The 12,011-nt window shown below is 48.2% G+C and overlaps 1 protein-coding gene across 1 annotated transcript in view; it reads right to left on the minus strand.

The window, feature by feature from the left end:
- SMC1B (structural maintenance of chromosomes 1B) overlaps positions 1-12,011 on the minus strand; it is a 179,636-nt gene that overhangs the window by 72,977 nt on the left and 94,648 nt on the right. Inside the window, exon 9 of the mRNA XM_044277857.1 lies at positions 4,324-4,531. Coding sequence (XP_044133792.1) covers positions 4,324-4,531 — 208 coding nt within the window. The remainder of the gene's footprint in view (positions 1-4,323; positions 4,532-12,011) is intronic.

Consider the following 12,011-nt stretch of genomic DNA (forward strand, 5'->3'; position numbering starts at 1 on the left):
GAAAATCGGATGGCATCCGCAAGCAAGTACGGATGCCATGCGATTTGCACGCACGGTTGCTAGGAGACGATCGGGATGGAAACCCGATGATTATTATTTTCCCTTATAACATGGTTATAAGGGAAAATAATAGCATTCTGAATACAGAATGCATAGCAAACCAGCGCTAGAGGGGTTAAAAAAAAAATAAAAAATTTTTAACTCACCTTAGTCCACTTGATCGCAAAGCTGGCATCTCCTTGTGTCTCCTCTGCGCTGAGCGGCTGAACAGGACCTGGGCTGAGCTGCTCCATTAAATATCGCTTAAGGACCTTCAATGACGTCACTCCAGTCATCACATGGTCTTTTACCATAGTAAAAGATCATGTGACGTACCATGTGATGACCGGAGTGACGTCATCGAAGGTCCTTAACCTGTATTTAATGGAGCAGCTCCAGGTCCTGTTCAGCCGCTCAGCGCAGAGGAGACACAAGGAGATGCCAGCTTCGCGATCAAGTGGACTAAGGTGAGTTAAAAAAAATTTAACCCCTCTAGCGCTGGTTTACTATGCATTCTGTATTCAGAATGCTATTATTTTCCCTTATAACCATGTTATAAGGGAAAATAATACAATCTTCAGAACATCAATCCCAAGCCCGAACTTCTATGAAGAAGTTCGGGTTTGGGTACCAAACATGCGCGATTTTTCTCACGCGAGTGCAACGCATGACAATGTTTTGCACTCGCGCAGGAAAATCGCGCATTTTCCCGCAACGCACCCGGCTCTTATCCGGGCAAAAAAACTGACGCCCGTGTGAAAGAGGCCTTATACTGCAAGTCCTCAGACTTTCCCCTCAGCATTGATGGGACATGCTGTCACTACGATGATACGAGGGGTCTTTGCGTTGTCACGACATACTGGGGTTCTTCCTCCATAGCTCCTTTGTTTGGTGGTGGATTTTTCTAGCGCCTCTGCCGTGTGGCCCCCTCATCAGCTGGAATATGATGCTAGCCATAGACTGGTGGTTCCCCTTGCATGGGTTCCTTCTTAGGCGGAGTATGGCACCGGCACTATCATCCTGTGGCTTCTTCTGTATAATGCCAGTCCCAGATGGGGAATGTGCTTTGCCCTGACTTTTTCTCTCCTTCCATCTTTTTCCTTCTCTGGCTCTGGGTTCGGCCACCCCGCAAGCCTTGGTGGCTCCTACGTTACTACTTTCCCCTCATCTGCATTGGCACTGGGTATTATTTCTGGTCACGGCTGGTGGACTGTGACGCCTCCACACCTTCCTTCTACAGGTGAATCCTTCCTATTGATCCTGGGTGTGCTACCTGTATCTACATTTATCTCTCTTACCACATGAGTAATGTCTGTCAGATCAGTCCGATGGTGATCATACCTTTTCACTACCCATTCCGTGGGTAGACTACGAGACTCATCACGCCAGGAAGAGCGGGGGTCCTGTCATGCCTTACCACCGCTGATGGACGTTTTGTTATTGGAACGGAACACCTTTTCTATTTCTTCTTCCTCCTCGAGCCGCTGGTTGCTTGTTTCTCCCTTCTATCTACCTGACCAGTAGCCATGCGTGGCACTGCTCTGGACTCCCCTCATAATTTTTTTCCTATCTGACCAGTGTTCCCTGGTACGGGTGGGGCGTTGGACGTCGTCATCGCACTCCATCCAGCAGGGGTAGTTCTCTTATCGTGGTCTGGTCGAAAGCTTCGTTGAGTGGCGTTGCCACGATGTCAATATATGGTCACTGACGGAGCTCCTCACCGTCGGCGGTTCTCGCACCGGCTTTACTCTATCTCACAGGTATTGGTTCCTTGGCCTGCAGTGGGGCGTGTCTGATTCAGGCGTTTTTCTCTGTGGGTTATCAACCAGCTTTTCAGTCTCCCCGCAAGCCTCTTTGGCTCTGGGGCATCGGTCTGCCAATCGACCGCTTCTGTGTAGCGTCTCTCTTTAGCAGAGGTGTATCCTGGGATTTTGGTTCTGCATCCAGAGTTAGGGCCAGGTACCTGGTTTCGTCCAGACGACCGATGGGTCGTTTGGTGGCGTTTCAGTGAGAAACATGACCCCTCTCTGCAAGTCTTCTTCCCCTCTTTTTATTTCTGGGAAGGTGGCATTCCTGGGGGCGGGCTTTTCCACCCAACGAATTTGGGAGTGCCTTTCTTGTATGTAGGTTTTTCTTGTCAGGTACTCGCATAAGGCAGTGCTCCGCCCATTACCTTCTTTTTGCTGACGGTAGTCGCCGCCTTCCACGTCGACAGGACATTGTTTTCCCTTCTCCCTCGCACTCGAGAGAGTGAGCTCTCCATCAGAATGAATTCGAGCTCAGGGGTTTGCTTGTCCATGACTAGCTCTTTCCGCCGTGCAGATTTTTACCTGGTCATTCTTGGAGGTCCTTGGAAGGGCTCGATGGTCTCCAAGGGGTGTTCCAGGTGGATCCGTTGGCGGCTGTTTAGGCATTCCGCTCCCGGGGCAAGGCACCGCCCAGCGGAGTTCGGGACATCTGACCAGCGGTCAGCTCTTCGTGAGATACATGTTTCACCCTGCATCAGCTTCGTGGTTGTATAAGGCAGCGCCTTGGTCTTCCTGGCACACGTTCACCACGTTTTTTTTTGCCAGGTGCTTCCTGGGATTCGCCAGTGCTGCTCCGGGCCCCCGGGTCTCGCAGGCAGCAGTGCATTAAGCATTCTCGAGAGTGCTATTCCATGGGCGTGGATTTTTTTCCCTCCCTGTGGACTGCTTTAGGACGTCCCACGGTCCTGTGTCCCCCAATGATACCAGCGAGAAAACGAGATTTTTGTGAAACTCACCTGTAAAATCTCTTTCTCGCGGGGTTCATTGGGGGACACAGAACCCACCCAGTATTTATTATTGTTGATAGTGATGTCTGGTTGCCGGTCGGGTGTTTAGCGGGTTCGCTTCCGCCGGCATTAGTTGCATTCTCTTTTACTTGGCACATGTTTTCTACTGCTCCTACTGCTTGAGCACAAACTGACATGCTCTCTCCAGGCTGGAGGGGGTATAGCCTGCAAGGGAGGAGCTAAGTCGCCTCCTAGTGGCAGCAGCAAGCTATACCCACGGTCCTGTGTCCTCCAATGAACCCCGCGAGAAAGAGATTTTACAGGTGAGTTTCACAAAAATCTCGTTTTTTCCAGCTTCTGCAAGTCTAAAGACAAAGACAAAGGTACCATAACATTCATGTATAGGTGTGCTATAGGGCAATGTAAGCACTGTATAAGGCCATATGAAGGTGACAGACTCCCTTTAACTAAATGAGGGCAAAACACAAAATGAGACAATCACATGAATAAGCTATTGAGAAGTCTAAAAACACAGACACACCATTTGGGTATTTAGGACAGGCTATCAATGTGTGAGCCCCAAGGTGGCCAAGTTGCTTTCTAGAACACTGCAACTTCGTCACCGTCCTACTCAGTACCACCTGAACTAGGCTGCGTTCAATATGAACAGCAGTACCATGTACACATGTACAAAAAAAAACACGGTGCATGTTAATCGAGGAGTTCCACAAAGTTTGACCACCACTAATCATACACTGATGTAAGTTTCTGGAAAAAATAAAATAAAAAAACTTTAGCTTGTTCACTGCACAACATTTTGCACTGATAAACAGGATCATTTGGTGTTTTTTGTAACCTATGAACAGCAGACACAGATCATATTATCAATCATACAGATGCAGCTGAGGTAAACTTGATAGTTATGCGCATTAAGAATGGCTAGAAAAAGCAAACTAACTTTTCAATGGCTTTTGTCACGAGATAACCAAGATAACACTGTTCCATGTGTTATCAGAGTCAATTTTAGCTCAGACTCATCTGTAGCTACGATTAGTCTTAAAGAGACAGTACAGGATTGTGGAAACACTGTTTCACACCTTTCCACATTTTGTGAGTGGTATTGCAACTCAACCTTAGGGCTCATGCAGATGACCATGTTTTTTGTCCTCATCTGATTCGCATTTTTTGCGGGTCGGACCTATTTACTTCAATAGGGCAGCAAAAGATGCGGACAGCATACCATGTTCTGTCTGTATCCATATGTCCATTCTATGGCACCCGCAAAAAAATAGAACATGTCCTATTCTTGTCCGTATATCGGGAAAAATATGACAATTTTACAGAGGGGCCGACGTTCCGTTCCGCAAAATGCAGAACGTATCTGTGTATAGCCGTGTGCATGAGCCCTTATTCAGTTCAATGAGACACAACTGCTGGTCGAGTGTGGCACTGTTATTGGAACAATACAGCCATGTTTTTATAATTTTGGGAAGCCTTTTAATGTATAATTTATAGCCCTGTGCATTTACCACAGAATCAGGGTACATTCTTTTTAGGCTCTCTAGGATTTCTGCTTTCCTCTTCTGACGACTTCCTTCATGGTAATCAATTCGGGCATTCTGGAGTTCGCTAACGGTACTGTTGAGTTGCTCGTTGACCTCAGACATTCTTTGCTTTCCTGATTCAATTTCATAAACAAGTTGCTCCTCAGTGCTCCTGTGTTCTTCCAGAGCCTTGCTGTAAAACAAGTTCCATTCATCTTAGTACCAGGATCAATAACAAAAGCTTCCCACTAACAATACCAGCAGAAAAGCATCTCCAAGAAAACAATAAAAAAATGAAAATTGAAAAGGTTGTCCCACCAATAAATACATTTATTGTACAAATAAACTATAATAAAATAAAAAATAAAAATCCTCACATTTCCTGTTAATTTCTAACATTAAACTGTTTTCCCTTAGGCTACTTTCACACTGGCATTTTGGTTTCCGTTTGTGAGATCCGTTCAGGGATCTCACAAGCGGTCCAAAACGGATCAGTTTTGCCCTTATGCATTCTAAATGGATAAGGATCCGCTCAGAATGCATCAGTTTGGCTCAGTTTGGTTCCGTTCCGCCTCCATTCCGCTTTGGAGGTGGACACCAAAACGCTGCTGAGCCAAACGGATCCGTCCTGACACACAATGTAACAATATGGCACAATAGTAAACGGATCCGACCACCATTGACTTTCAATGGTTTTCAAGAACGGATCCGTTTTGGCTATGTTAAAGATAATACAAACGGATCCGTTCTGAACGGATGCATGCGGTTGTATTATCTGAACGGATGCGTTTGTGCAAATACATGACGGATCTGCACCAAATGCGAGTGTGAAAGTAGCATTAGTCCTAACAGCAACACAACAATGGGGTAATTCTGCCTCTGTGAAGTGGTAGGACAAATTAAACTTTTACTGAGTAGCTAATTAAACAATTTAAAGAGGTATTCCATGAGTGAGTGTAAAAGAGGACTCTAAAAGAGATTTTCCGGGAGTTTCTATACTGATGGCCTATGCTCTGGATAGGTCATCAGTATCTGATTGGTGTGGGTCCGGCACCCAGGAACCCCACCAATCATCTGAGAAGACATTGGCACTTGCAGTAGCACCATGGTCTTCTCTCAGCTTTCCCTAGGCCTAGACGAAGCTCAACCCCATTGAAGTGAATGGGCTGAGCTGCAATACCAAGCACAGCCGCTATACAATGTACAGTGCTGTGCTTTGTTTACAGATAGAAGGCCGTGACGCTTCTGTGAGAGCCGATGCCTTCTCAAACAGCTGATCGGCGGGGTCCCGTTTGCGAGACCCCACCGATCACATATTGATTACCGATCCAGATGATGGTTCATCAGTATAAAACTCCCAGAAAATCTCTTTAAGATCCGCTTAAAGGAAAAGGGAAAACTGATTAACGGGCATCTGTCAGAAGATTTTTACCTAGCTGACCTGTTGCATGTGCACTTGTTCATATGTACCAGCATTGCTAAGAAAAATAAAGTTTTAACATATGCAAAAAAAATATTTTTTTTTTCGGCAAAGCTCCTTGAAGATGTCAGGGTGAAGAGAATACTCTTTATAATCCTTTCCCGGCTGAGAAAAATAGGATGTTTGTACTTACCGTAATATTCCTTTCTCGTTCAATTCATTGGGTATAAGCCCAGCTACCACCAGGAGGCGACACTAGATAAGAAAAAGGTTGGCTTCGCCCAGGTGGACTATACCCTCTCAACAGACAATAGGCTAATCAGTTTGTACCAATAGCAGTAGGAGAGAGAAACAAAAGCAAAGAACCAACATGTCCTGGACCAGGGAAGGAAGAAGAACAGCAGGCCGTCGACAGAAAAATAAATGAAAACAAAGGGTGGGATCTGTGTCCCCCAATGAATTGAACGAAAAAGGGATTTTACGGTAAGTACAAAAATGAAATTTTCTCGTTAATGTCATTGGGGGACACAGTACCATGGGATGTTCCAAAGCAGTCCCTGAGGGTGGGAAGGAAATCTCATGCAAAAAGTTGGGCGCACAGGCGCAGGAGAACCATGTGACCCAACAAGACCAGGAGAGGCCATAGCATGAAATGGTAGATAAGAATTATAAGAGACCGCCAGGATCCCAAGGACAAGTGCCTGGGAAAAAAGGCCATATGCAAGAAACGAACAAAGGGAAGCACCCAGCTCCACCAAGGTGGGAAAATTAAGAAACTAGAGAATAGGGAGCAGGGCTAGATGTCCTGCGCAAGAACCAAGAGTTGAACAAGTGCGCACTAGAGAGCCTGAGAAAGGATCTGGAAGAACCAGGGCTCCCTCTGAAGAAACAGGAGAGCAGCACCACCGGAAGGCGTCTGTTGGTAAAGACCTAGCGCTCTGCATATAGAAGGATGCTCCAGGAGGAGGAGCTATAAGAGGACAAAATTAGAATATGAGGGAACTTGGCAGGAGGGAAAATGCCTGGAAAAAGGACAGGAGCCGTCCTGAACCAAGGAAAAAACTTATTGGAGACAAGCTAAAGTAAGACCCTGTGGACCATCCCTCGGCAAAAATAAGGCGATACCATAAAGGCCTGGAAGGAAAGGAACCCGACCAGTAAGGCAAGGAAAAAACTCTAGATTGTCTCAGACCAAAAACATGGCCTGTCCGTGGCAAACACCATGTGAAGGCCAGGGTAGAGAGGAAACAAGGAGGCACTGGAGGCGGAACGAATGAGAGAAAGAATAGCAAGGACACACCATGGGAAGGGAGCAAGCCTCCTTCCACTGCAAGGCAGGTGGAAATAGAGAAACACCCTATGAGAAGTGGAAACCCCATTCTGCCAGAGAAAGCAGCCAACCCCTGGGGGAGAAGGGGGTCCTAAGTAAGGGCCAGGAGAAGGGAACGTAAAGACATGCTTCCCATACAAAGGAGGCGAGAATCGAGCCTCAGAAAACTGGAACAAAATATCACTATGAAATATAAGACCAGAGATATCCCTGGCCACATGAAGTCTCAGGAAAAAATGGAACCAGTCGCAGGCCCTGGTAATACAAGTGGAGACACGCACGTCTGAAAGATATTGGAGTAGAAGAGAGAGGACTCCAAACAGCCTAAGGAAGAACAGTTCTCAAATTGAGGGAAATCTCCATCCCAGAAGTGGCCAATACGAATATAAATTGCAAACCAGAGAAACAAACTTCCAGGTACCAGGACCTGAACCTGGGGAGACAGGAGGAGAGGTCAGAATTTCAAGAGGGAAACAAGCCTGTGGGGACCCAGGAGGGAAAATAACTAAACCGGGCCCAAAGGATAGGCTGTCATACAGAGCATGTGCGGTCAGAGATGCCATGAGTAGCTTCCTCAGAGAGAACCGGCCAGCTAGATGGTCTAAGAGTCATTGGGGTAGGGACTCCAAGCCGGATCACCCAGTCAGAGGCTCAAGTAGGGTCCACAGAACTGGACCACATGAGGACAATAATAGCCAGATTATCAAAGGAAAAATGAAACATCAGCCATGGTTAACCAACCATCCCAAGTTTAGTGATCAGCATACTGTATAACTGAAGGGGCAAGACAAGCACCCTGGATTTTGTAAAAGAATCGCCAGACATGCATATGTCAGAAAAGGATGCAGAATTTGCCTGGGGAAGCCGAGATAAACTACACTGACATGTAGAAACCAGCTATCAGCAGAGCACAATGAAACCCCCAAGGAAGGGGGAAGAAACTGACAGGTGCAGACAACGCAAGGACCAAGCGAATGGCACTTCTGTCATGTAGCACTACTAATCAGAGAACGAAAGGGAGTACCAAGAACGCCGCAGAAAAGTAGGTGTGTGGCGCTTACTAGTCCTGTCACAGCCATATCAGAGAGGACGTCCAGCGATGACCCAAAAACTGCAGCAGCGGCTGGTTCTCACAATGCTTTGTATCCCTGCAGTATATAACATCCAGTGGTGATCCAGGTACTCTGCTAGGACTGGGCCATGTAACTCTGTGAAAACAAAGCAGAGCGGCAGTAACAACGCGAGTACTCCATCCATGAAATGGGGTAACGCGGCTGTGCAGAATACAGTAGTACATTATGGGGTTGACAAAGAACAAACCTAGGATGATAGCCAACAAGGGAGTGTGGTTGTCTGGTGCATAACAGGACTGAGAAGTCTTGTTTAATAGTGCGTCAAGCAATAAAGTAAAAATCATGCCTAGTACAGGGGCAATGAGAAGACTTGGTGCACTCAGAGGGCCTGGTTCAGGAGGTACTGCACTGGGTGTCAGATCTGAACAGCTGTATACTGGACTTGACAATTGCAACTCTACTCCGCCCAAGAAGGGGGGAACATATGGTTACCAGGTACATACTACAACCAGGATGGTTTGTCTGATACAGTGCCTTGAAATAGTACAAGTACACTGCCAAGGACGACGGTAATGGGTGCCAGATGCATACTAGAACCAGAAAAGAGTGATGAATACAGCGTCTGGGGATGGTACCATCACTCCGCATGAAGAGGGGCCAATGATTGCCTAGCACACATAAGAGCCAGGAAAGGGCAATGCAGGAGCAGTATGGGCTATAGATTGTACCAATAGGGCACAGCACTTGGTGATACTACAAATACTCCGCCTGAGAATGGGAGTAATCTGGCTGCATGGTGCACACTATGAGAGTGGAGACATGGCTACAGCATCTGGAAATGGTATAGGTACTCCGCTTGATAAAGGAGTAGTATGACTGCGTGATGCACACTAGAACCAGACAGGTGTAATGGCTACAGCATTTGGAGATGGTACAGGTACTCTGCCTAATCAAGGAGTAATACGGCTGTATAGTGCAGACTAAAACCAGACTGGTGTAATGGCTACAGCATCTGTAGATGGTACAGGTACTCCACCTAAGAAAGGAGCAATGTGGTTGCATGGTGCACGCTAGAACCAGATAGGTGCCATGGCTACAACATCTAAAGATGGCATCTGTACTTGGCCTGATAAGGGAGAAGTACGGCTGCATGGTGCACACTAGAACCAGACAGGTATAATGGCTACAGCCTCTAGAGATGGTACAGGTACTCCACCCAATAGTGGAGTAATATGGTACATGGGGCACATTAGAACCAGACAGGTGAAATAGCTATAGCAACTGAAGATGGTACAGGTACTCCGCTTAATAAGGGAGTAATATGGTTGCGTGGTGCACACTAGCACCATGATGGCGTATTAGCTACAGCATCTGGAGAAGTAATACAGTGGCCTGGAACACTCTCTGACTAGGAGGGTGTGTTGAAAATAGCCCCTGGTAATAGTGAAATTACTCCAGCTTAAAGGAGATACATTAGAACCAGGAAAGTCTTCCGGATACAGCATTTGGCAGTGGTACAAGTACCCCCCTGTGAAGAAGAAGGCGTACAAACCTGGGACACCATATAGGTGTGCCGGCATGCTAAACATGGTGGCGGGTAAAGTACCACCTACTGGAGAGGCGGCAAGCTGACTTACCTGTGTGAATAATTACCTGTGCAACCAGGGGAGTGCCATCTGGAAATCCACTAAAGTGGATACCAACCCTGGAGAGGAGAGGTTCCTGAGTGGACATTTGTCTTTGACCACCCAGAGAGATTCTCTATTTTGGAAGATTGCCTGATGCTCTGTTCCAAGTCAGTATCCGTGCAGAGGATTCTCCCCCGATTAGGCAGGAGAAACATGAGGCGTTTCCCTCAGGCTAGTCCAATCCTGGGAGGAAACCAGGATACAGGGGGTAAGCGGGACCTATGAGGGGGGAACCCTAGGCCGCTATTGGACTCTGCTTCCTGCCTCGGTCCATATCAGGGTGCAAACGACTCCCAGGGAGGCCGATGCTGCCGCATGAGGGCAGTGATTTCTGTCCTGGAAGTGAGCCGAGGACACAGAGGAAGGGCAGGACCTAGTTGAGACAATCCTAGGTCGATTACTGGATCTGGTGTCTGAGCGTGAGCGTACCCCGCTGCCGAAGAGTCCCTGGGGGAGCAGAGGCGGCCGCAATTGCGCAGGCAAGCGGTCCAATAACTCCACCATAGATTGGGACGGTAGGGCTAGAATCCCTATGTCCTGGGACAGGGAAGGGGCCCATTCAGGAGGGACCTACGCAGAAAGGGGGGGCAGGGAGCCCTGGAGACCAGACACTGCGCACAAACAGGCTGACCGCATGGCGACTTTCTACAGCAACAGGCGCATGAAAAGTATGTGGCGACCCCTAAGTTGGACTGAGAATGGGAGACTTCTCAGCATTGCCAGCCTTGAAGCCTTAAAAAAAAAAAAGAAAAACAGTCTGCCGGAGTCTGTCCTACCGAACCTCAGGTGCTATGTCCCCGAAGAGGTGTTGCAGCAGCCGCAGAAGAGCGTGAGCGTACCCTGCAGGAAGGCTGCAGGAGATTATCCTCGATGCTGGCAAGATGGAGGCCCTGAAGCAAGAGTTAAGTGAAAACTCCGCCCACGGGACTAAAGCCCGCGCTTGAATCAGAGAGGGGGGTAGGAGATCCCTCCCAAAAGCCGAGAGGAGCCAGGAAAAAAGCCCAGGAAGCGGCGGCGGCCGACTAGTTGAGGTAAAAGCCGGGACCTCGATTAATGACGCAGCCGTAAAAAGTGCACCGTCAGCGGGACAGAACCGTGGGAAGCCGGGGGCCCTCTGGAAAGAAAAAAAACAGGCGTGGGGGGGGGGGGGGGGGTCCTCAGGAGGAGTGACGCTCATTGAGGGGGAAAAACGGGGCAAAAGGTGCACCGAGGACAGGCCAGAGAAGATGCGGCCTAGTCCCGCCAGAAGTCGGGGGCTAAAGTAGAAGGGAAGGCCGGGGACGGGCATGGGTGGCCAGAAGGAGAAGGGTACTGAAGAAGGAAAAAAGAAGGGCCCTCTCACAAGCGTGGAGAAATTTATCCACCCCCTGAAAAAAACAGGGGGGGGAACCTTCCCAGGCCCCCTGAATAAAGTGAAACCCACCCCCTGGCCAAAGGAGGGGAACTAACCCGAGACCCCATGGAACAGGGACGCAGGGGGTAATACTTACCGTCCGGCATCTTCAGGCGCCGCAGGGTCACCCCTTCGGCAAACTCGCACTTACGTGGGATTGCCGGCATATCACTGCGGATGCAGTAATGGGGGACTGTGTGACCGGCGAGGTACTCAAAAACAGCAGGTCATGTCTGCCTCCTATGGACACTAGACTAAAACTGATAAGCCTAGTGTCTGTGGAGAGGGTATAGCCCACCTGGGTGGAGCCAACCTTTTTCTTATCTAGTGTAGCCTCCTAGTGGTAGTTGGGCATATACCCATGGTACTGTGTCCCCCAATGACATTAACAGGAAATCCTCTATCCAATTGTCCACTCCTAAAATGTGGACTGCCAGTGTCAGGATGTGTTTCTCTGCCCAATCCAGAATCTTGGCCAACTCCATCATTACCGGAGAGTTCCTAGGGTTGCATTGGGTATCAAAATATCTATGCTTATTTGATACTTTGATACCTGGTTTAATACCAGGATTACCCGTTTTTCAATACTAAGCTGTACTATTGTGCAGTTTTTCATCAGTTTCTGTCAGAGAACATGGCATGAGCACAGTGCGGTGCATGCCATGTTCTCATTAGCGGCCACACAGTGGAGAAGGAAGGAGGGCATACCTGCCTTTCTACAGTGATGCGGCCAGCCACTGCCACCAAGAAAAACGTGGAGTGGGCTGAG

This window comes from Bufo gargarizans, chromosome 2, assembly GCF_014858855.1.
Source record: "Bufo gargarizans isolate SCDJY-AF-19 chromosome 2, ASM1485885v1, whole genome shotgun sequence".
NCBI lineage: Eukaryota > Metazoa > Chordata > Amphibia > Anura > Bufonidae > Bufo > Bufo gargarizans.